The sequence below is a fragment of the Carcharhinus amblyrhynchos genome, chromosome 4 (genome assembly GCF_965287045.1).
Source record: "Carcharhinus amblyrhynchos chromosome 4, sCarAmb.v2.hapA, whole genome shotgun sequence".
In the NCBI taxonomy this organism is placed as follows: Eukaryota; Metazoa; Chordata; class Chondrichthyes; order Carcharhiniformes; family Carcharhinidae; genus Carcharhinus; species Carcharhinus amblyrhynchos.
Window position 1 is genome coordinate 109837330 of NC_137327.1, and position 23927 is coordinate 109861256.

Here is a 23927-nt window from a genome sequence, read left to right on the forward strand (position 1 = left end):
CACTAAATCTTTTCTGCACTCTTTCTAGTCTAATAATATCCTTCCTATAATACGATGAGCAGAACTGTACACAATATTCGAAGTTTGTCCTTACTAGTGTCTTGAATAACTTCAAAAAGTCATCCCAACTCCTGTATTCAATGTTTTGACCAATGAAACCAAGTATGCCAAATGTTGCCTTCACCACCCTATCCACCTGTGACTCAACTTTCAAGGAGCTATGACCTGTACTTATAGATTTCTCTGTCCTATAACTCTCCCATTAACTGAGCCAGGTCATGCCCCAATTCAGTCTCCCAAAATGCATCATCTCACATTTGGCTAAATTCAATTCCATCTGCCATTCATTGGCCCACTGGCCCAATTGATCAAGGTCCTATTGCAATCCTAGATAACCTTCTTCATTGTCCATTCTGCCACCAATCTTGGTGTTATCTGCAAACTTACTAACCATGTCTCCTAAATTTTCATCCAAATCAAGAAACTCAGCTTTGAAAGAATCTTCAAAGTTTTTCACTCGGATACAGTCTCTCTAATACAATTCCCAATTAGAATTACTTTTTGCATGAAGAAGATTTTCTTGTCATTCATCCAATACTTTTGTGTTTTTATATTCCCTTATCCTTTTTGATTTAGCTTAGCTTAAACTCATGTTCTAGATTCCCCTCAGCTCTATTAGGCCTTCCTTGGTTCTTTCTTTTCCAGGCTCAAGGACTAAATAATGCACCTTGAAGTGTTGCAGTGACTGTGGTAATGTATTTTACCCTTCATGCTGACTTTGTTTACTTTCATAGAGAGGAATTAAAACTATACCTTTTTTCTATGCTCTGCACATCGTAACAAAGTCAGAAATGTTCAACAATCGCAGAGAGATTATCATTTTTGAGCCCTGGACAAGTAACCTGTCACATTAAGTGTTATTTGAAAAAGAGGTAAACGATATTTTGGTATCTTGTGATTCAGATCACAGAAGGCAAACTTGCAGTTTACTTTCAGTTCTTAAATGAATGCCCATCTGTGATCTGTTAAACAGCATTGTATGATCCTGTGCTGTGTAGATAAACAATTGTCTAAGTACTTAATACAAGTCAATTTTCAAAATCAGTCCATAAAGCAGTCAAAATATTCATGGTACGTACATGGTATGTTGCCAGTGCATTGAGCTGCATTGTATACTGGATGTGGAGATGCTGGTGTTGGACAGAGGTAAGCACAGTAAGAAGTCTGTCAACACTACGTTGCTGCAAGAAAGGATGTCCCGAGGCATGTATACTGCGGAGACCATGCAGCCGCTATGACAACGGATGAATGAATACCGCTCAATAATCACCAGACAGGAGATTTCCCTTCCAGTCAGGGAACACTTCAGCAGGCACAGGCATTCAGCCTCTGATCTTTGAGTAAGCATTCTCCAAGGCGGCCTTCACAACACGACAACGCATAATCCTTGATCAGAAACTGATAGCCAAGTTCCACACACGTGAGGACGGCCTCAACCGGAATCTTGGGTTCATGTCACACTATCTGTAACCCCCACAACTTGCCTGGGCTTGCAAAATTTCTGTAACTGTCCTAGCTGGAGACAATACACATCTCTTTAACCTGTGCTTAGCCCTCTCTCCACTCTCATTGTCTGCACCTTTAAGACTTGATTACCTGTAAAGACTCACATTCCAACCATTATCTTGTAATTGAGTTTGTGTCTATATATGTCCTGGTTGTGAACATAACTCCTCACTCACCTGAAGAAGGAGCCTGAGACTCCAAAAGCTTGTGCTGCCAAATAAACCTGTTGGACTTTAACCTGGTGGTGTTATATACTGGAGGCAGGCTTTCACCCCAGCATAAATTTGAGGAGCAAGCTTGCTTCAACTTCGCCAACTCACCCTGCTTTAATTATTTGGATGACAGCCCTTTAAGTTGTATGGCGGGACCTTTGTCCATCTCCAGGAGAAAATCCAATCTCCTAGATCTGCTGACCAAGCGGAGGCCCTTGGCTCTGCACCACACTGGGCTTGGTGGCTACTGCAAAAGGCTGGGAGGAAGAGGAAGGATGGATGATCCTAATTCAGATCTGACCGGGATCTCCCTGGTGCCTGGTATATAGACCCCAGGGAGGGGGATTGGGAATCATGTTGCTCAGGGCAGGGGGAGGGTGGGTCTGAGGAGGGAAAACTCTAGGGGGAGGGAGTTCCAATTGAGCAAGGATTCCAGAAAGGAGGCTCTCCCTTTCATTCACCGGCAGCCCTCAGGATTGAACTGCTGGACTACAAATTGGGTGTAGACTTGTCCGACCACATGTTGAATTAATGATGGGATGAGACCATTAATTGAGCATTAATTGCCCATTTGAGGTCTCAATTTTTCAAGGTAAAGTGACTCACATGGCACCTCCCTTGCCATCACTCCCACTGCCTGTAAAATTGTGACACCATGATGGCAAGGCACCCTAATTTATGGGTTCACTTGCGTGTTTCCCTGGCTGTCGATGGCCCATAAAATGCATCCCGTTACATTACGTTATTTTTGAGGTGTTCACAAATCTTGAAAATGTACATTTTTGCATTTCAGGTATAATTCCTCTTTTCTGTTCTTATTCTAAAAAGAAAAATTATGTTACGAATATATAGTGCTCAATTTACAATGCAGAATGTTCAATATGCAAAGAACTACTGAAGGGTATTCTCTGGCCTCCCCGTGGTGTTTCTCGTGTCAGGTGGTGATGCGCCATTTGCCAGTGATGGGGTCTTATGCTCCCGCCACAGGCATTGGGATTTCCCATTGTCTGCACCCCAAGCTCCAGGAAACCCACGGCCGGACCAGATGTTCCTGCTGACATGAACAGCTGGAAGAGTCGTGTTAATGTGTTTTTCTAAGTTAAAAATAGTTTCTCGTGGTTAGAGTATGTATTCAATGTAGAATGCATTTTGCATTAGTTTGTGCAACGGTGGAAAAAAAATCTAATAATTAGATGAAACTATCTGAAACTAGAGAACACATGGAAAACTAAATAACCCAAAATAGGATTTCCCCTAGTTTAGTTCTACCATGAGTGTTTGTGGAATGACAAACAGCTACTCAGCATTTGCTTGTTTAATTGGCTCACCAATTAGATGCCTCAATCAATCAGGTGTAACATTTTTGTCGAGTAAGATGCATAACCCGATTTTTTTTATGTATAGTTGTGATTTTCTAGTCCAATAGTTCTACTATTTACATTGATCCTCTTGTGTGTTTCAGGGAATTTATATAAATTAACATCTTGTTTTAGTTTTGTGTTTTGCCACATTCTCTACATATATGAATAATGAACTGTTTGGTTCAACTGATACAAAATTGCCTGTCATGATGCAACTCCCTCAGATATTTTGGAACCACTTTTTTTGGTTATGTGCTTTTTGTATGCAACAGCTCTTGAAAGGCTAAAAACGCCTACTGTTCAATATTTCAGCAGCTTGTCTATAATTTCCTAATGTGCACATCAATAATGATATGATTTTTTTCTTATTTGCAGTAAAAAAAGAGGATGATCAAACTGACGGAAAGAAATCTGCTCCTCCCAAGAAAAAAGTAAAAGAATTGAAAATTCTGGACGCAAAAACAGCTCAAAATTTATGTATGTGCTTTACTTGCTGATAATTTTGTGCGTAGTCTATAATTTTGGCATTGATTTTGTTAAGGTAATTATTGTAGACCAGAATCGCATGAGATACTAAGATAAAAAGAAAAGTTGTATTTGTTAAAAGTTTTTAATGCAGCCTGTAAATGCTGATAATTACCTAAGAGCCCCACAACTATTTCAGCTGCTAACATGGTTGATATTTCCTACATTTTCAAGTTCTGTGATGCAATATCCTGACCTTTTTGGTGATAATTACGATTTGTAAATGTATTGCCTGATGAGTTGAAAATGCAAATCTCTAGTTAAAGCAGCAATACATTTTTGTTTCATTCAGCAATATTCCTGGGATCATATCGCATAGCTTATGAAGAAATCAAAGACATAATTTTAGAAGTGGATGAGGAGAAGCTCAGTGAGCCGATGATTCAGGTCAGCTTTAAAGTATATTTTGCTCAGCAGGAAATGTGTCCTCTTGCTTAGCTACAGATACCTCAATGTATCTGTCTTTTTGCCAACGCATTTCACAGGATGTGATGTTTATTTGTTGTGACACAATGGGAAGATCAGTACACTAGTGTAAACACACACAAAAGCATCATGCCAGAAATTGTCTACCTTTTCTCCCAAAGGTTTATGAGTGCTTTGACCCAGCCTGAGAAATTCTTTCCAGTGAGATTATTACAGGAGTCTGAGTCAGTGATTTGAGTTCCTTACAGTTCTCATGCAGTTAAAACTAAATGATATATATTGCCTATCAGGATTGTTAAAACTTAAATACTGAATTATTTTTGAAGCAAATCCTAGTTTTTGAAGGAAGACCAGAAAATTTGTGCATACCAATGTTTTGCCCAATGCAAATATACTATATAAAATAAATACTGGAAAATGAAAAGGTTAATTGAGTGACTCCAAAAGAAGTTCAATGATTTCCTAACAGCAAAGCAGAAAATATGAAGTAAACATCTTTTTACAAGTTATTGGCAAAACTATAAAATGCATGGAAACAGATAAAGTGTGGAAATAGATTTAAGACATGGGATGAGAGACAAAGCAAACAAAGGGTATTATCTAAGAGTCAGTAGATTATCTGTTTGTATCTCTTTTTCTCCCCCCAATTTTTTTCACATCTCTATCCGCCTTTCCCTTCTCTTTCTTTTTATCTGAATGTATTTGTAACACGCTAGATAATTAATGGCATAGGCAAACAAAAATGAGTTTGATTTAATAGCTAATAGTGATGTGATTGAATGGTGACCCCAAGGCTAGGAGCTAAATATTCCTGGGTACTTGACATTTAAAAGACCCCTGGTAATAAAGGATGATTTGAAGATAGTGAGAAGAGACCGTGGATTGGAAAATCAGGAAAAAGGATGAGGATTGATGAATATAAGAAATAACAAGGGGTAGAAAACACTGATGGGAGGAAGTACAGTAATGGCATTTTCTATATTGTTGTAGTATTAGGCAGAGAATAATCAAGAAATAACATTTGCTACCAATGTACTGCAATGCATATGGAAAACTTGAATCTTTATGAAGACTGGAAAGATCAAATTGGCAACAGTCGATAGGAGGAAGAGTCTACAGAATGTGTTTAAGGCAGTTTCCAACAAAAATACATTATGGTGGCAACCAACTGTAATGAAACAGAGTTAATTATCCTTCTCATGGTAAGAATCCTTTTGGGAACAAAGATCATATGGTTGAATTGATGCATTTCAATCCATCAGTAGAAATTTGAGCTTAAAAATGCCGACTGTATGTATGAGGGGTGAGTTAGCGAAAATGGATTGGGCAATTGTATGAAAAGATACAATGGATGATAAATGGCAAACATTTAAAGAACTGTTTTATCATTTTCAATGAATATATATTCCATTGAGAAATAACATCTCATTGAAAAAAATGATCAACCTGTGGCTGACGAAAGAGATTAAGGATAATAGATTATTATAATGTTGTCAAAGCAGAATGCAAGTGGCACTTGTGATAGGACATCTCTCTCATGTATTGTAATCTTCAAATATCAGCAAAATTATATCATATGAAGCTATTCTATCCCCAACAAGTAGGTGATGACCAGTATTCCCCATTGGTTGGAGTCATATCTCCACAAAGGAAGATGCTTATGGCTGTTGGAGGTCAACTATCTAATTCCTGGGACATTACCCTGAGGAACTCCTGCAGCAATGTCCAAGGCCCAACCATGTTCAGTAACTTCAACGATCACCTACTTTCCATCAAAAGATCAGAATTGGGGATGGTTATCGATAATTGCAGTGTTGAGCACCTTAGATGCTGAAAAAGCTCATGTAAATGTACAGTAAGACCTGGGTAATATTCAGGCTTGGGATGATCAATGAAAAGTAACATTTATACCACACAATTGCCAAGCAATGACCATTGCCAACAAGAGAATCTAACCATTTCCCCCATGACATTCAGTGGCATTAGTATTGCTGAATCCCGCAAGATCAGTGCCCTGGAGGTTGTCATTGACCAGAAAACATATTCGTCCAGCGATATGAATAGTGTAGTTACAAGAGCAAGTCAGAGGCTGGAAGTCTGCTGTGAGCAGCTCACTCGCTAGCTTCCCAAAACCTGTCCACCATCTACAAGGGACAAGTTGGGACTATGATGGAATATTCTTCATTTGCCTGGATGAGTGAAGTTCCAACAAAACACAAGAAGCTTGACAACATCCAGGACAAAGCAGCCTGCTGGATTAACACATCATCCACCACCTCAAACATTCACTCCCTTTATCAATGATGTACAATGCCAACAATCTAAAAGATACACAGCAACTCAAAGTTCTTTCCACAGCACCTTCCAAACACATGGGGTCCTATTTTACCATTTTGATTGGAAGTGCTATGCGGACTTGAAACGGATTGTTTCAGATCCAACTTTTAAACCTGTTTGCAGGTGCCCCCATACACACTTTGCCCGCAAAAATATCAGCGAATCCAAATCAAGTTGCACAGGCCTGTGGATGAGGCTTAATGCATCCAAAACATGGCCAGATAATGCCTCCCCCGGCTCCCACAGACATTGCCACACTCCCCCCATCATTACTGACCCCCTTGTCCCCCTCATTCTCCCCTAACCCCTCTGCAACCTAGACCGATTGTGGGTCCTACCCCCTTTCCTTTACAGATCTCAGGTAGAGTGGCAGTGGAACCCCCATCCCCATCCCTCTTCCCTGCCCCCACTGATCACAGGCAGAATGATTGCGGACTTCCTCCCCACTCCCCACTGATCTCAGGCAAACTGGCAGCGGACCCAACCTCCCCCCACTCCCTCGATCTCAGGTCTCAAAACACCAGGTTAAAGTCCAGCAGTTTATTTGGTGGCATGAGCTTTCGGAGTGCTACTCCTTCATCAGGTGAATGAACCACTCGCACATCCCTGATCTCAATCACAGAGCGTTTGGACCCCCTCTACCTCCCTCCCCCCATCTGATCTCAAGCAGAGAGCTGCCAGACCCACCTTACCCTCCCCCTGCCCCAATCTCAAGCAGGTAGCCTTCACTGTCCCTCCCCCAGCTCATGACCTCTAAAACCTTGAAAGGTAAGGGCAGCAAACCCCTTAGAACACCAGGTACAGTTCTCCCAAGCCATATGCCATCTCATTCAGAACTATTTCACTCTCTTCCTTCACTGTCACTGGGTCAAAATACTGAGGAACTATCTTCCTAACAGTATTGTAGATGTCCCTGCACCTCAAGAGCTCAGGTATGAGAACCACCACCACCTTCCCAAGAGCAAATAGGGATGGGTAGTGAATGCAGGGCTAGATGATAACACTTTTAACTGCAACGTTTTTCTTAAATGGAAGGTGGACCACAATGCTAAGTAAGCGAGTAAATCTAAGGATTAGGAAGGCCAAGTCAGGAGAAATTGCAGTGGGAAAGACAAAACTGGCAGACATGAAGCAAATATTTTGTATCAGTTATCATAGGGCCAGGTCAAAACAAAATACCAGAATTGGTAGGGAACCAGTAGATTAATGAAATTGAGAAGTTTAAAGTAATCACTATCCATAAAGAAAAAATAATGGAGGAATTAATGGAACCAAAAATTGACAAGTCCCCTGACTTATAACCTACATAATGTGGAGATGCCGGCGTTGGACTGGGGTAAGCACAGTAAGAAGTTTCACAACACCAGGTTAAAGGCCAACAGGATTATTGGGTAGCCCAAGCTTTTGGAGTGCTGCTCCTTCATCAGGTGAATGAGGAGCTGTGTTCATAAACAGGGCACATATAGACACAAACTCAATTTATAAGATAATGGTTGGAATGCGAGTATTTAATCAAGAATTAAAGGTACAGACAATGTGAGTGAAGAGAAGATTCAGCACAGGTTAAAAAGGTGTGTATTGTCTCCAGCCAGGACAGTTAGTGGGATTTTGCAAGCCCAGACAAGTTGTGGGGGTTACAGATAGTGTGACAGGAACCCAAGATCCTGGTTGAGGCCATCCTCATGTGCGGAACTTGGCTATCAGTTTCTGCTCAGCGATTCTCCGTTGTCGTGAAGGCTGCCTTGGAGAACGGTGCCTTGGAGAACAGACAATGAATGCCCAAGACTGCTAAAATGTTCCCCAACTGGAAGGGAATACTCCTGCCTGGTGATTGTTGAGTGGTGTTCATTCATCCGTTGTCATAGCGTCTACACGGTCTCCCCAATGTACCATGCTTCGGGACAACCTTTCCTGCAGCATATCAGGTGGACAGCATTGGTCAAGTTGCAAGAGTATGTACCATGTACCTGGTGTTCTCACGTGAGATGATGATAACCTACATTATAGGCTTTTGCAGGTGGGGCTTTCATAAATTGTGGATGCATTGGTTGTGATTTCTGAATTTGCCTAGATTCTGGAATGACCAGAGAAAATTGAACTACAAGACAACCTGGCTCCAGTCACCAGGAGCATGCTGGAATCCATTGTTAAGGAAGCAATAACAAGGCACTTAAAAGATCATAGTACGGTTTCATGAAAAGGAAAATTGTGTTTGTGAAATCGATCAGTTTTTGTCAATGGAGCCAACAGGATAGGTAAAGGGAACCAGTGAATGTAGCATCTGGCTGGCACAGTAGCACAGTGATTAGCACTGCTGCCTCACAGCGCCAGGGACCCGGTTCAACTCCCGGCTGGGGGACTCTATGCAGAGTCTGCACTTCTGTGTCTGAGAGGGTTTCCTCCAAGTGCTCTACAGTCCAAAAGACACGCTGGTTAGGTTCATTGCCCATGCTAAAAAAAATCTCCCTTTGTGTTCCCAAACAGGAGCTGGAGTAGCGACTAGGGGATTTTCACAGTAATTTCATTGCAGTCTTAATGTAAACCTAGTTGTAACACTAATAAATAAACTTTATAAACTTGATTTGGATTTTCATCAGGCATCTGATATTGAATGGTGGAGCAGGCTTGAAGAGCTGAATGACTTGCTCCACCTCCTAATTTGTATGTTTGTGTAAGGTACTGCACAATTGAGGGTTTGTAGTTTAAAATATCTTAACATGGATAGTGACATTTTATTTTAATTTTTTGACTCTTTTATCACTATTAATCCTTTCTTCCTTTCCTTTTTTTACTTGTTTGTTTACTTGATTTGTTAAGGAGTTGTGCCCTGATTGGTTAAGGAAATATGCAGTTTTGATTGTTTATAATGATCTCAGAGGATGCTGCAGTAAACTAGAGTGCTCATCACAGTACCTTCCAGGGTAGTGTAAGAATATTGTGTGGACTCGCAGGCAATGAAACTGAGAACTGATAAGTTTTAAGAAGGATGAGAAATTGTGGTAGAACGGTTAGAATTCATCTTACTTAAGTCAGGCAAAGTGACCCGCTCAAATGTCGTATAAAAGCGTATTTTTCATTTTAAATCATTATACAAAGATAAGTTGTACTTGTTAAAGTGCTTTCCCACCGTTGAATTACATTCAACATGCAATCATTGTCATTGTTGCTCATTCCATTTGTATTTGTGCCAATTACAATAGGACTGCCCTTCAACTCAAGCTGTAAGTCTCAATTTTAGGAATCATGTTTTCTCTTTAGGATCAGAAATAGCCCATTTATCAATCGTTACAATGTGTTACAAAGTACTTACAGAACAAAACAGGCCATCCTGCGCCACTCATTTTTTTTCTTCATTCACTCACAGTATGTGGGCATTGCTAGCAAGGCCAGCATTTATTGCCCGTCACTGATTGTCCTTGAGAAGATGGCAGTGAGCCATCTTGAATACAATTGAGTGGCTTGTTCCAGGGAAAAATACAAGTATGCAGATTAAGTTAACAAGTCTTGCAATACTGTCCCTTTAAATTGTCCAACCTCAAATTCATGAATCTCTGTCAACTTACTCTTAACAAAGGTGACCTTCATTGCCTTCTATGTTGTTTCCTACCTCAAGCACAGATTGTTTACCATGAGATAAAGTATTTTTTAAATCATGGGGCAAATGACTCATTGCTTTTAGAGGGTCTGTGATGGTAAGATTCTTCTGATTGACCTGTGTACATGTTCAAAGAGTAAGTAAAAGGAGCTGTTATTTGCCTGTGGAGATTGAATTTCAAGTGAAGAAGGTGATGCCTCCCAGCATTATACTCTTCTCAAGTTAAGATGATATAGATTTAATTTTTAATGTTAAAATTGTTCTGGAAAGAAAATAGTAAGAAATTAAGTATTACACATTTTTCAACCAAATATTAAACTTATTGAAATCTTCACTTAGTTGTCCAGATTGAAAAATGCAGAGGAAAAGGTTTGTCCTAAATATAGCTGTAAATGATACTAGCTATTTAAACAGCAAAACACAAAAAAGAGTTGCATTCTATAAATTCGCCTAAGCAGTAAAATTTTGGTCTTTGACTTTATGCAAATCAATTCTTCAAATTTTTGCTTTTATTTTCTTATGCTTGGAAGCATAGATTGAATTATAATGCGATCATCTTCATGGTTACTGCATTTTGTGATTGATATTAACAGTGGAACAATTAAAAGGGAACAGGGCAGGCCATTTGTCATTTTCCATCTTTTACCCAACCAGAAAACTAATAAAATCTGCCCAAAAGTGGGTGACTGTAAGAACCGGGAATTAAATTTACGATGTTTTGCTTGAAAGTTCAGCTGCTGAACAACCTGATGAATTCAATACAATGGAAGAGTAAAGTTTCAATATACTTCCTCATATTGTTTTATGAGTCAATTTAAAGAATGGTGACATGACTTTCTAGTTTTCCATAATGCTAAAACTCAGGAAGTGGTGGTTGATCAGCAGCTTGCATCAGGTTTTGTTTTCTTCTATAAAATGCATTTTAAACAATGCAAGCGAGTGGGGAAATTGCTCTCTGGGTTCTACTTGAAGGGAGACAGAGGAGATTTAGAGAAGGCAATGACTATTTTCCTTTTGTTGCCAGTTTTGACAACTGTCTCTTATTATAGTTGGTTTCCTAGACAGGTGGGTACATAATCTTAGAATTAAGTTGTTAATTATCTCTGTCAGCATTTATGCCAAACTTGCTACAATTTAAGGAAATGCTAAAATTTGTCCAATTAGCAAGAAATCTAGAATGCAAAAGTGTGGCAGTCTCAACTCAGAAGCAGCAACATTTCCCACACAAGATGGTGTCATAACTGAAACACTTCGTAGTGCTTCTGGATCCATACAATTTACAATGGTTGTCACTGTTCATAAGTCAGAAATGCATTGTTCCCTAGCTATAATTTTTTTTTAAATCACAAGTTCCAAAATTTATTTATCCAATATTTAGAAATATGTGTTTTTCCTCTTCCATTTTTGATACTTACAGAACTTGGTGAGATATTTACCAGAGCAGAAGGAGCTCAATACGTTATCCCAATTTAAGGATGAATACGATGACCTATGTGAACCTGAACAGTTTGGAGTGGTGGTAAGTAGACTCAAAGTACACTATTTTGTAAAGGTGAACATGCTACAGTAATGCATTGATTATTTTTCTTTGACAGTGTTAATATACCTTCCAGCATTGCATATATCAGAAGTTATACATTTAATTATTCTTGCATTTAGAAAGGTTAAAACTATTAAAATGTGATCATCTGTTGCATTGTATAGTATGTGATAGATATGCTGCGCTGGCTTACTTGTCATTTAGTACTTGTATCAATCCTTCTACAAAAGATGATAGAAATGTCGCAAACAAATCCACTTCAGATGGGGTGTCGTCGTATGGCTCACGTTTGCTGATGGGAGGCAGGTTCTGCCAAAAGTGCTGTATGTGAAACTACCAAATGTCACCTGACTTGTTTTTGACATTGACATCTGTAGCCATGCCACTGTGGCCATAGTGGTAGTGCACTCCAACCCAGAAGAGGTGCCACCATTTTCCTCTATCGTCCACGAGTGACTTCCAGTCGTGATAATTGATATTTAGGGTCTCTGTCTCATACTTAAAAATAAAGTTTAAGTATGAGACAAATAAGTAGACTTGCATTCACACTGTAATGAAGTTATTGTGAAAGTACCCTAGTTGCCACACTCCAGTGCCTGTTTGGGTACACGGAGGGAGAATTTATCATGACCAATTCACCGAACTAGCACATTTCCGGTCTGTGGGAGGAAACTGAAACACCCGGAGGAAACCCACGCAGACACGGGGAGAACATGAAGACTCCACACAGACAGTGACCCAAGCTGGGAATCGAACACTGTGAGGCAGCAGTGCTAACTACTGTGCCACCATGCTGCAAGAAAAAAATCTTGAAACAAAGCATTGGATGTCCTAATAGTAATCTGGCTTGGTTGTCATATACTGAAGGTCTGTGAGTATCTCTAAATGAAAAATGATACTTAATACAAGTCTGTGGGATGCACTTTGAAAGTGGCATGCCTGTATCACAACACTCATACTGACTTAATCCTTTTTGGATTTTTATTTCTATCTTTTCCCCTCATTATTCTTATGGCTTGCCTGTTCTCTTTTCTCTGTGAGTTCCCCTTTGGAATTTTTATTCCAATTTTCTTCCAATTTAGCTTTATTGTGGAACCTAGCTTCCATTTTATTTTGTTCGTTTTATCATGGACTGTTCTTTTTATCATTTCCCCCTCGTAGAATTGACTGGTAATTGCACTGAACAAGACAAGAGCAGGCACATTTTACAGTGCATGTTGCCCTGAGCATCACTGCTCTAAATCAGAAAGTAAGTTTGGTACTTTGTAGCTGTGGCTGGAGAAAACATTTGCTCACTAACTGCACTTTTGCAGGTAGCCAGCTTAGTTAACAAATGGACAGGACTCTCAAAGTAATTGTTTTCTTTAAATGCCCAAAAGAGTAACAGTGGCAGGATGTTATTGATATCAAAAATGTGTTTTCAAAACCTTTGAAAACTAAAATCTTCCTGTAATGTTTTATTATTAAAGTTGCATTCCATAGTATATTAAATTTGTAGCCAAAACTAAAACAAATAGAAATTTAATTTTATTTAGTTTCACTCTATTTCCCATATGCTTCTTGTGTATGCCAAACATGTTTTTTCCAGACCTACTGTCTATTGGTGGTTGTGCTTGTAACATTCAGCATAGTTCAAATTTTCCCACACTGCACTGAGATAGTTACAGTGGCTCAGCTTTCAAGTAATGATACAATCGGTTTTGTAATGGTGTGGTGACTCACATACGTGAATTGAGCTGTTAGATGCACAGTGACATTTGGAAAGTCACATTTTTCTGCTCAGCTGACTAAATATTTTGCAGATTCTACAGTTACAATTGCAGCAGTCTGTGTTATGAACCCCACTGATGTTACCTTTGAGAGTGTCTCAAAACCCCGAAGGATAACTTGAAACACTGATCATTAGTGACGTTCCTCAAATTATTCAAAACAATGTACAACCCAGTGAGGAACCAGTCCAGTCATTGTATAAACAATTAATAAAACGTATTTATTAAAGGAAAAGAAAAACACTCAACAAAAAAGAGTAATATACACTCTGATACATAAGTATATGAATAATTAAACACTGTTTTAGCTGATATTAGCTCCAGGACTCAATTTTAGGTAACAAAGTTGGGCAACTGTTTGAAGTATCAGTGGGCAGAGCATTCTCCAGATAATGATCATAACTGTGTTAGATTCAAGATTGTTATGGAGAAGGTCAAGAATGGGCCTGAAATCAAAGTTCCAAATTGGGAGGCAGCTGATTTTAATAAGATCAGACATGATTTGGCCAGAGTGGATTGGGAGCAGATACTTTTAGGTAAATCTGTGACAGAACAGTGGGGTGTATTCAAGAAGGAAACACAGAGAGAGTACAGAGCCAACGTGTTCTAATAAAGAAAAATGGTAGGACCAACAAATACAGTGAACACTGGATATTAAGGACATAAGAACAAGGAGCAGGAATAGGCCATCTGGTCTCTCGAGTCTGCTGTGCCATTCAATAAGATAAAGGCTTATCTTTTTGTGGACTCAGCTCCACTTACCCTCCTGCTCACCGTAACCCTTAGTTCCTTTTATGTTCAAAAATTTATCTATCCTTGCCTTAAAAATATTTAATGAGATAACCTCAATGCTTCACTGGGCAGGGAGTTCCACAGATTCATAAGTTAAGTAAAGTTTAGTTATTAGTTGCATGCAGGTGTATTTAAATGGCCGTCGCGCCCGATGACGACCATTTTCAGGCCCTGGGAAAGGAGGAACCGATGCGGAGGCAGGCGTTGATTGCGCTACTCGCCTCTTGCCCGATTTTACCAAGCTTTCGTGCCCAAAAACGGACGCAACCCAATCGTGAAATTCGGCCCCGTTGATCAAGTTCAGGAAAATAGGATTAAAATAGTTAAGTGGCTTGTCTTTGACCTGTGCAGACACGATGGGCCAAAAGGCCTTTTCTGTACTGTTTTCCTCTGGTGACTCTTGTTCTGAAGATATACTTATGTTCCTTAAACTCACTAAGACACCCCATTTCCCAAACAACATCCACTTTAGTAACTCTCAAATTCAGCTCATATTTACCATACAATACAGCTTAGGTGACCAAGTGTGAGAAAACACCTTTTTCTTGGTTCATTGAAAGTTCAAAACTGCGTCTTTTAGAGGAGAATAGCTGCAATCTGCCATACCTCTAAATGCTGGATGGAACAGGCCGCCTGTTTCTGATCATAGATGGAACTCGTCTCTCTGAAGATTTTGGCCTGTCTGGTTGTTGGACGGAAATCTAGCCTCCTTCCCCAAAGAGGGCGCTAGCAGTTATACTTCTAAGTTCTTTGATATGCTACCCTGTAGGTTTGGATGCTGTTTTCAAATTCCTTACCTTTAGCGGTTACCTATTTTATATATCCCTCCTGATCTCTGGTAAACAATGTTTCTGATATGACAATTCAGCCTCAATTTTTCAGACACCCGCACATCTTATAACTGGGCAAATCACATCTCAGTATTCCTCTAGATGTTTGCTAATTCTATTACTTGTTTGTTATTGTTATTTTCATCTCAAGTTCACTGTTAACCTCCTTAACTTCAAACTTCCTAACCTCTGTGCAATGGGTTTGCCAATTCTGACTTTATGCTATTAACTAGAGTTGGGGGATTTTACTGAAGATTGAGCCTTCAGACCTGAGTGGAGGATAACAAGGGAATTTATTCAAGCTTTTACCACACGCATGCAGGAGAGGCCTGTCCACGTCAAACTTGGAGACATTCTGTTTTTCACAGCTCAAATATATTTACACATTTTTGCGTCATGATGGTTACATTTATTGGTTCAGAATAACCATGTGTCAATCAGGTATCAATCCTTCCTCTCTTCGTTCCATTGCAAACATAGATCAAACTTAAGCTGTGGTGTCATATCTTGTCACTCCTGGGCCCCTCAGTCTCTGTGGTTTGTTCTATCACCTATATTTTTATCAGAACTTCTGCTTTTGTGTTATTAAGAACTTAAGAACATATTAAGGTTTGTCCATCTACTCTCCATCTGTTCTAAGCTTTTCCTTATGAGTCATACCATGTGGTTGTCTGCATCTATAAAGAGGGTCTTTGACCTAGGTAACTGATCTCTTTCGTGGTCATGCAACTGAATTACTGTAGCTGCACTAGCCATTTCCTTATATGAATGCATTCTGCTCATTTTCTCCTCTCGACTGCTTATTCAGGCTTATTATTCTGTACTGTGTGCCGTGTTTCAAGCATCTTGCTTCTTGTGCTTTCTCCCTTCTTGCACTCTTTTATCTACCTTATCCGTCTTCAACTAATATCACCCTACATAGTTTCATTCACTTAAGTGAACAATAAATATATGGTAAATAAAATCAAAATACTGAGCAGATGAAAAAAATAGAGAGTTCTGAACAAACTAGCCTAGTTCCTTTTGGTGGCTTAGCAAGGGAATGGAGGAGATCTAATTTGAGTGGTAGATTCTTCACTGGAGATGACCAAGAGAAAAACAGCCATGAGGTAGCGAGAAAGACAAATTTGAGAAATAAATGATGGACAAGATTGCGTAGCATGTAGCTGATTCCAGGATATTTCACTCAAAAAATGTCAACTATTATGCCTTATAAAGTGGGCATTCGGTACAAAACATTGACCACTTGCCCGTATTCACAGATAAAATTCAGCAGAGATTCAAAGTTCCTGAACTTCAAAAGTCACCACATGAACCACTATAGTTCAGTTTTATTGCATCAGTCTGACAGCTTTCTTAATAACAGAGGAAGCTGTGTTTAAGTGAATGGTGCCTTCCTTTTGGGGTCTTTCCTATTTGCACGACTGTGGATAGATTTGAAGTGGCTTAGTTTATGTCTGACAGCTTGACACTTGTTGCACAGGTGTTTTCTTTTCTCAGCACAGGTCACTGCCAGTTTTAACCATTAACAACAGATTGCTTCCATATGGGCAACTATTTACAGTGCAGGGTGATCTTTTGCTGAATTGCTGTGGAATTTGCAATGTCAGGAAATGCAAATCAGCACTTGCATTCCTCAGCTTTCATGCATTACTTTTCCTTCTGTACCAGCATTGAAATATTGAGTATGCAACTTCAGTAACAAGAAGTTGGTGCCCCAGCACACTTTCAGAGTAGTTACATTCTATAAATATGCATTCAGGATTGATTTTAAGTTATTAATTCCACTGGGCTGTGTCAGTTTCTTCCAGTGATCACAAAGTAACCAAAATCACTGTGATATAATGATTTTAAATTGAGTAGTGTGCTGTTGGAATTGGACTACTAGTTCCTTGATGTTAGTCAACATGATATCAATCCAACAACAATTATTGTTAATGATCCTATAATCCCCCACCCCTGCAATCTGCTTGCTCCTCATATACCTTGGTTTTACTTGTAGTTTGTGAATTAACAAATTTGTTGTTCACTGAAAGAATTTGCAGTGAAATGGAAAGTCTATAAAAAGAAACTACAATCCAGGAAATTTGAAAGGTTACAAGGCAACATTTTTTAAAGAAATGGTGGAATCCAAAACATGTGATTGAGCCTTATTTTGATGGAAAGCTACCTCATACTATGACTGGGTGTTTCTGTCTATATAGCTCAGATACTTGTTTTTAGAAGCTTAGCCAACAGAGCATCCACCTTATTTGACTTTAAAAGGGCAAAGTGGGTAACATAGTACTATCTATCACTCCTACGTGCCTGTTCCATCACCTGGAGATTGCTTATCAGAAATAAATTAGCTAACAGTTCACTTTTGATACTTCGCCTATATGAAAACTTTTTTTTAAGCGTAGAATCTATTGTCAACAGTATGTATTATACATTTCCAAAGATTGGGATCATGTTTTACAAGATGTACCAAGGGATTTGATTATTTATTCTTGATGGTTTTGACTAAAGCTTAGGGAATTTGATAAGTCAATTATGATTGTTCAACCAATAATTGTGTTTAATCTAATAAATACATAGGTGCACTTCATTGTTGAAAAGGTTGTCATTATTTTCTTAAGTGCATCATCAGTACTGGTCATTTCTTGATTTTACTGATAGGTACTGGAATTCATAAATTCATTGTTTGCAGACGTAATTTGCACTGAAGTGGAAAGAGTTGATAAAAGGAAACTACAATTCAGGAAATTAGGAAGTTGATGAGGCAACATTTTTTAATAAATAGTGGACTTGATCCAAAATGGAACGTGGTTGAATTCCATTTTGATAGAAAACTACCTTCAAATAAACTTGAATGTTATTTGATTAATGCAGCTGATGACTGTCAAACTAGATTAAATTGAAATTTATTGGAATCTTAAAGTTAAATATAATTAACAAGTAAAATGCTTTGCTGCACGCATTATTAAAAACAAATTTTGAATGTTTGCACAGTTAGTGCACATATTACTCACATTTGAATTTGTTTTAGTGGAATTGCAGGAACATTTTTCTGAAATGGTATATTAATCAAAAACTCTGGTCAGGAAAAGTTAATAATTTGACAGTTTCTTCAACATTCATAAAATATTTTACATAATGCTTCCTCTAATGCAAGAATTCCATTAGGCCTTTGCTTTTGTATTCTATGTTCCTTTGTTTATAAAGTGCAGGGTCTTTTATGTCTTCTTGATTGCTTTCTCTTGCACTTCCAACAATTTCAGCAATTTGTGTCCTATACTCCAGGTCTCTAAATTCCTGCATTCCTTTAAAAATTGTGCCCTTTGTTTTATATTTGCCTATCCTCATTCTTCCAACCAAAATGCATCAGTCAATATTTCTCTGCATTAAATTTCACCTCCAATGTGTCTCACATTCTGCCAACCAATGAATGTCCTCTTGAGATCTATCACTGTCAACAACAACATACCTCAATCCTTTAACATAATAAACCATTCCAAGGTGCTTTACAGAAACATTGAATAGTATAAGGAAACTTTCAGACAAAAGCTTGGTTAAAGTTGATGGTTTTAAGGAATGTCTTAAAGAAAGATAGCAAGTTACAGAGGTTAGGGGAGGGAATTCCAGAGGTTCGGGATAGGCAACTAAAGGTGTGGTCAGCGATGGCAGAACAATTCAAATTGAGGACGCACAGGAAATCAGAATTTAGAGGAGCTTTGATTCCTCAAAGAATTGAGAGGCTGGAGGAAGATACAGAGATTGGGAGGGGTGAGACTATGGAGGATTTGAAAGCAAAGATGGATATTTTAAAATAAATATTATTGCTTGACTAGAAGCCAATACATGCACAGGGACAATAAGGGAACAGAACTCGGTGCAAGCTAAGGTAATTGTAGCAGAGTTTTGGATAACCACAATTAATTGCTGGTCAGTTAGTTAGTTGTGGTATCTTTTGTGATATGCTCAATTGGTTAAGATTGTTGTAGATATTCTGATATTGCTTCACTAGGCAGGTTTATATTGTTAAAGTAACTCCTGACAAAAGCCATCAGGACCAAGTACAGATTTCTTAAAGCTAAAACATCTGACTAATTTAAGGGTCTCCCTATTTAAGATGCAAATGAGAAGGAACTTCTTTTCTCAGAGGATCATTATTCTTGGAATTCTCTTACCCAGAGAGCAATAGCGACTGGGTAATTAAATATATTCTGGCTGAGTTACACATATTTTTGTTTGGCAAGGAAGTTCAGGGCTATGGAGACGAGCAGGAGAATTGAGTGAAGCTACAGTCAGATCAGCTGTTATCTTTTTGAATGGCGAAGCAGGTTCGATCAGCCGAGTAACCTACTCCTGCCCCAAATTATTATGAAGTCATGACAACACAGCACACAATTAGTAAATTACAGTATGAAAATCTAGCAATTTTTGTGGTAATTTGGAAAAACAGCTTTTGTTTGCTGAAATTCAAAACATTTTTATCTTTCCTATCTACTCCTTCAATATGGCAGATGCAAATTTTATACTGGAGTCTTATTCCATAGATGATACCAGGAATCTAATGTCTCGCCAAGGTGACTGGTATTCAGGCTTCTTCTCAGGCATTAAGTGCCAGCACGCAATTTGATGATGTAGGGCTTACAGCTGTGTTTGATCACACTTCAATTTTCAATTTTCCCGCAATGACTAAGGAATGATCGGGAATCCAAATCACAAGATTTGGGAATAAGCCATTTGACCCTTGCAACCTGTTCTGCCATCGAATGAGATCATGACTGATGTGGTTGTTGTCTCAATTTCACTTTTTTGTCTGCTTCTGCCTGTTTTCTCCTTTTTCATCACATTCTTCTCATCTCCCATGTGATGATACTAAGATTACTCATTGTATCCTTCCTATGAACCCATCTGAGATCATGTTACTCATTACATTTTTGTGAAAAGGATTGCTGAATGAAATAAACTGTCCTGTTTCATATGCAGTGACTCATTTCTGATTTACTTATTCTTCTGAGCGAAAGTTTGAAAGAATCATCAAATTGACACCTTGTTTTTTACAGATGAGTTCTGTGAAATTGTTACAACCACGACTGAACAATATCCTCTTCAAACTTCAGTTTGAAGAGTATGTGAACAATATCAAACCAGATATAATGAATGTAACAATCGCTTGTGAGGAAGTGAAGAAGAGCGACAACTTCAGTAAAATATTGGAATTGGTCCTTCTGGTCGGAAACTACATGAATGCAGGGTCCAGAAATGCACAAACGTTTGGCTTCAAGATCAGCTATCTCTGTAAGGTAAGCCTTGTTGTTTGAAAAGCAATGTTTGCATTTCAAAGTAATTATCTGTTTATTTTCACATTCCTCATTGCTGTTACATTTGCTGAGTGAACAAGTAAGTGCATTTGCCAATGCTGCTTTTGATGCTGCACCACATTTTGACCAGACCACCAAGAAGTACTTGAATTGTCAGTGCTAATTCACTGTGACTTCCCCTCTTCGTCGAAAGGGTCAGACATCAAGCCCCCCAGATTCAAGTGCAATATGAAGATTTCTAAAATGTATCAAAAATATTGGCTAAAAAAACTGCTCCTTAACACTATAAGGGATGAATTCATACTGATGAGAAACGATCTTGCCTTGGAAGGGCAGGATGTACAATCATTTTGGGTGGAGAGTAGAAATAGCATGGGAAAAAAGTCATTGGTGGAAGCCGTTTATAGGCCACTGAAAAACAGCTGCACTATAGTCTACACCACAAAGTAACGGGAGCTTGGAAAAAAGAAACTGTAAAAATGGAGGGTGATTTTAATCTTTATTTATGTGGGATCATCTTTAAGTGGGACAGTCAAGTTGGCAAAGGAAGCTTGATAGTATGTATTCAAGACAGTTTGTTAATACAGTTTGCTGTGGAACTAACCAGGGAAGAGGTTGTTTAGATCTGATAATATGTAATGAAACTGGATCTACTAATGGTGTAATTAGTAAAGAATCCCTCAGACAAGAATGATCATAACGTGATTGAATCTCACATTGAGTTTGATGGTGAGAAACTTGGATCTGAAATTAATGAATACATAAAGGAAATTGCAAAGTATGAAGACAGAGTTGGCCGTAAAGGACAAAGAAAATAGTTTAAAAGGTAGGGCAGTTGATATTCATTGGCAGACATTTAAGACGATATTTCTAAATGGTCAGTGGAGACCTATTTCATTGAGAGGTAAAGACTGAGAAGGACGCGCCATCTGTAGCTAAGGAAATTAAAAATGGTGTCAAATTGAAAGAAAAAGTGTACAATGCTACAAAGATTCATGTTAAGCCAGAAGATTGGAAACATTTTTGAAAACAAAGGATTTAAAAAAAAATGAAGAGGTGGGTAAATTAGAATATCAGTGGAAACTGGTGGGAAGTATAAAAACAGTTGCAGCTTCTACAAATATGTCACTAAAATAAACTATGGTTGCTTGGAGGATGTGACTGGGGAATCACTAATTGGAAAAAAAAGAACATTATAGAGATCTTGAGCAAGTATTTTGTATCACAGTAGAAGACGCAGAAAGCGCCCCAAGAATAGTGGAAAATCAACGGCAAAAAGGATAGATGAAATTAAAACAATCACTAGAGAATAAGTATCCCTGGACCTGATGATCTGCATTCTAGGGCCTTAAAATAAGTGGCTGTAGAGATAGTGGATGCATTAGTTGTACTCTTACAACATTCTCCATATTATGGAAATGTTACAAAAAAAACACAAAGTTAGCACCTCTACTCAAGAAATGATGGAGTCAGGATCAGGAAGCTACAGACCAATTTACCTAACACCTGTCAATTGGAAAATGCTGCAATGTTATTAAAAGCAGTGCATTTGGAAAATCAAAACACAATCAGCAGAGTCAACACAGTTTTATGAAGGGGAAATCATGTTTGCAAATTTTTGGGGTTTTTTCCCAGAGTAATAAGTAAGGTAGATTAAGGGGAACCAGTAGATGTGGTGTAGTTGGATTTCACAAACACATTTTTGCCTCCATTTTGCCTTGGAATGGCACGGCGGCACAGGTGTTACCATTGTTTCCTCACAGTGCCAGGGACCCGCGTTCAATTCCAGCCTTGAATGACTGTGTGGAGTTTGCATGTTCTCCCTGTGTCTGTGCGGGTTTCCTCCATAGATGTGTAGAGTGGGTGGACTTTTCTTGCTAAGTTGCCCCTTGGTGTCCAAAGATGTGTACTTCAGGGGGATTAGCCAGGTAAATGTGTAGGATTTTTGGGCCTCACAACATGAGGTTAAAGTCCAATAGGTTTATTTGGTAGCAAAAGCCACTAGCTTTTGGGCTTCTGACTCTTGACTCACCTGACGAAAGGTCAGAGGCCCGAAAGCTAGTGGCTTTTGCTACTAAATAAACCTGTTGGACTTTAACCTGGTGTTGAGACACTTCTTTACTGTGTTTACCCCAGTCCAACGCCGGCATTGCCACATTAGGATTTTTGGGTGCAGAGCTGATTTCGCCATAAAAAGAGTGCCAGTATGATTGGAAGAGGAAAGGAAGATTTTTCACCACACGCTCTATCTTACCAACTTGCCACGCCAATCAACTGGCCTGGTGAGCTGGTAAGATCATGCCCAATATAACAAAATTATACAATAGTTCATGGTTTTGGGGGCAATATAATTATGTGGATAGAGAATTGGCTAGCAAACAGAAAACAGAGTATTGAAATAAGTAGATCATTTTCAGGCTGGCAAACTAACTTTTGGAGCACCAAAGTGTTAAAGTGCTGGGGGCTCAACTATTTACACCTGAGGAGACTTGGATAGGTTAAGTGAGTCGATAGAATTTGGCAGATGCGCTATAACATGGGAAAATGTGAGGTTGTCCACTTTGGTGGGAGGAATTAAAAAGCAGAATATTATTTCAATGGATAAATGCTGCAGCACAAACCTTATGTCATATTGCATGAATCTCAAAAAGTTAGTGTGCCAAACAGCAAACAATTAGGAAGATAAATGAGATGTATGCCTTTATTGCTGGGGGGGCTGGAGTATAAAAGTAGGCAAGTCTTGCTACGACTATGCAGAACGTTAGTGAGACTACATGCACTACTTTGGCTTCCTTAATTAAGGAGGGATGCACTTGCATTGAAGGCAGTTCAGAGAAGGTTCACTGGATTTGTTCCGAGGAAGAAGTGGTTGTCTTAGTTATCTTAGAAGAAAATGTTGAGCAGATTAGACGACTGTTACTGGAATTTAGAAAAATGAGAGATGATCCAACAGACAAGACTCGGAGGAGGCTTGATAGAATAGATGCTGAGGGAATGATTCCTGTCAAGGATTGGGGAAAGCATTTCAAAATAAGGTTTCTCCCATTTAAAATGGAGATGAGGATTATTAATGTTTGGAATTCTTTCCCCAGAGACCTGTGGAGCTACATCACTGAATATACTTAAGACAATGTTAGGTAGATTTTTGTGCAAGGGAATCAAGGGTTTTGGGGGCTTGACAGTAAAGTGAAGTTCATGCCACATACAGATCAGTATAATTAATCGAATAATGGAGCAGGCTCAACGGACTTCTGCTCCTCATTCTTGTGTTCTTGTGAAAGACGCAATTGAATCCATCTCCTCCACATAGCAGAAGTGTATTCCAAATCCTAACTATGACTTCATAAAAAGATTTTTCTTTACATTGTTGTTACTTTTTTACCATTCACCTTGAATGTCTGCTGGTTTTTGACTGTAATGCCAGTGGAAACAGTTTTTCCCTTGCTACCTTGACCCGACCCCTTATGATTTTGAGCAACTCTATTAAATCTCCTCTCAGCCTTCTCAAAAGAAAACACTGAGTTTCACCAGTTCTTCCTCATAACTGAAGTCACTCATTCCCAGAAACTCCTGTGAATCTCTTCTGCACCTTATACAATGCTTTGATATTCTTCCCAAACTGTGATGCCCGGAATTACACACAATACTCCAGATACTGTTTAAGC

The 23927-nt window shown here is 38.9% G+C and overlaps 1 protein-coding gene across 4 annotated transcripts in view; it reads left to right on the plus strand.

Annotated features, from left to right (window-relative positions):
• The window catches only part of diaph2 (diaphanous-related formin 2), an 814006-nt gene that overhangs the window by 450326 nt on the left and 339753 nt on the right, over positions 1-23927 (plus strand). For all 4 annotated transcript variants that reach the window (XM_080187721.1, XM_080187724.1, XM_080187722.1 and 1 more), the window contains 4 exons: positions 3515-3616; positions 3957-4051; positions 11440-11541; positions 20005-20244. In XM_080187721.1, coding sequence (XP_080043847.1) covers positions 3515-3616; positions 3957-4051; positions 11440-11541; positions 20005-20244 — 539 coding nt within the window. The remainder of the gene's footprint in view (positions 1-3514; positions 3617-3956; positions 4052-11439; positions 11542-20004; positions 20245-23927) is intronic.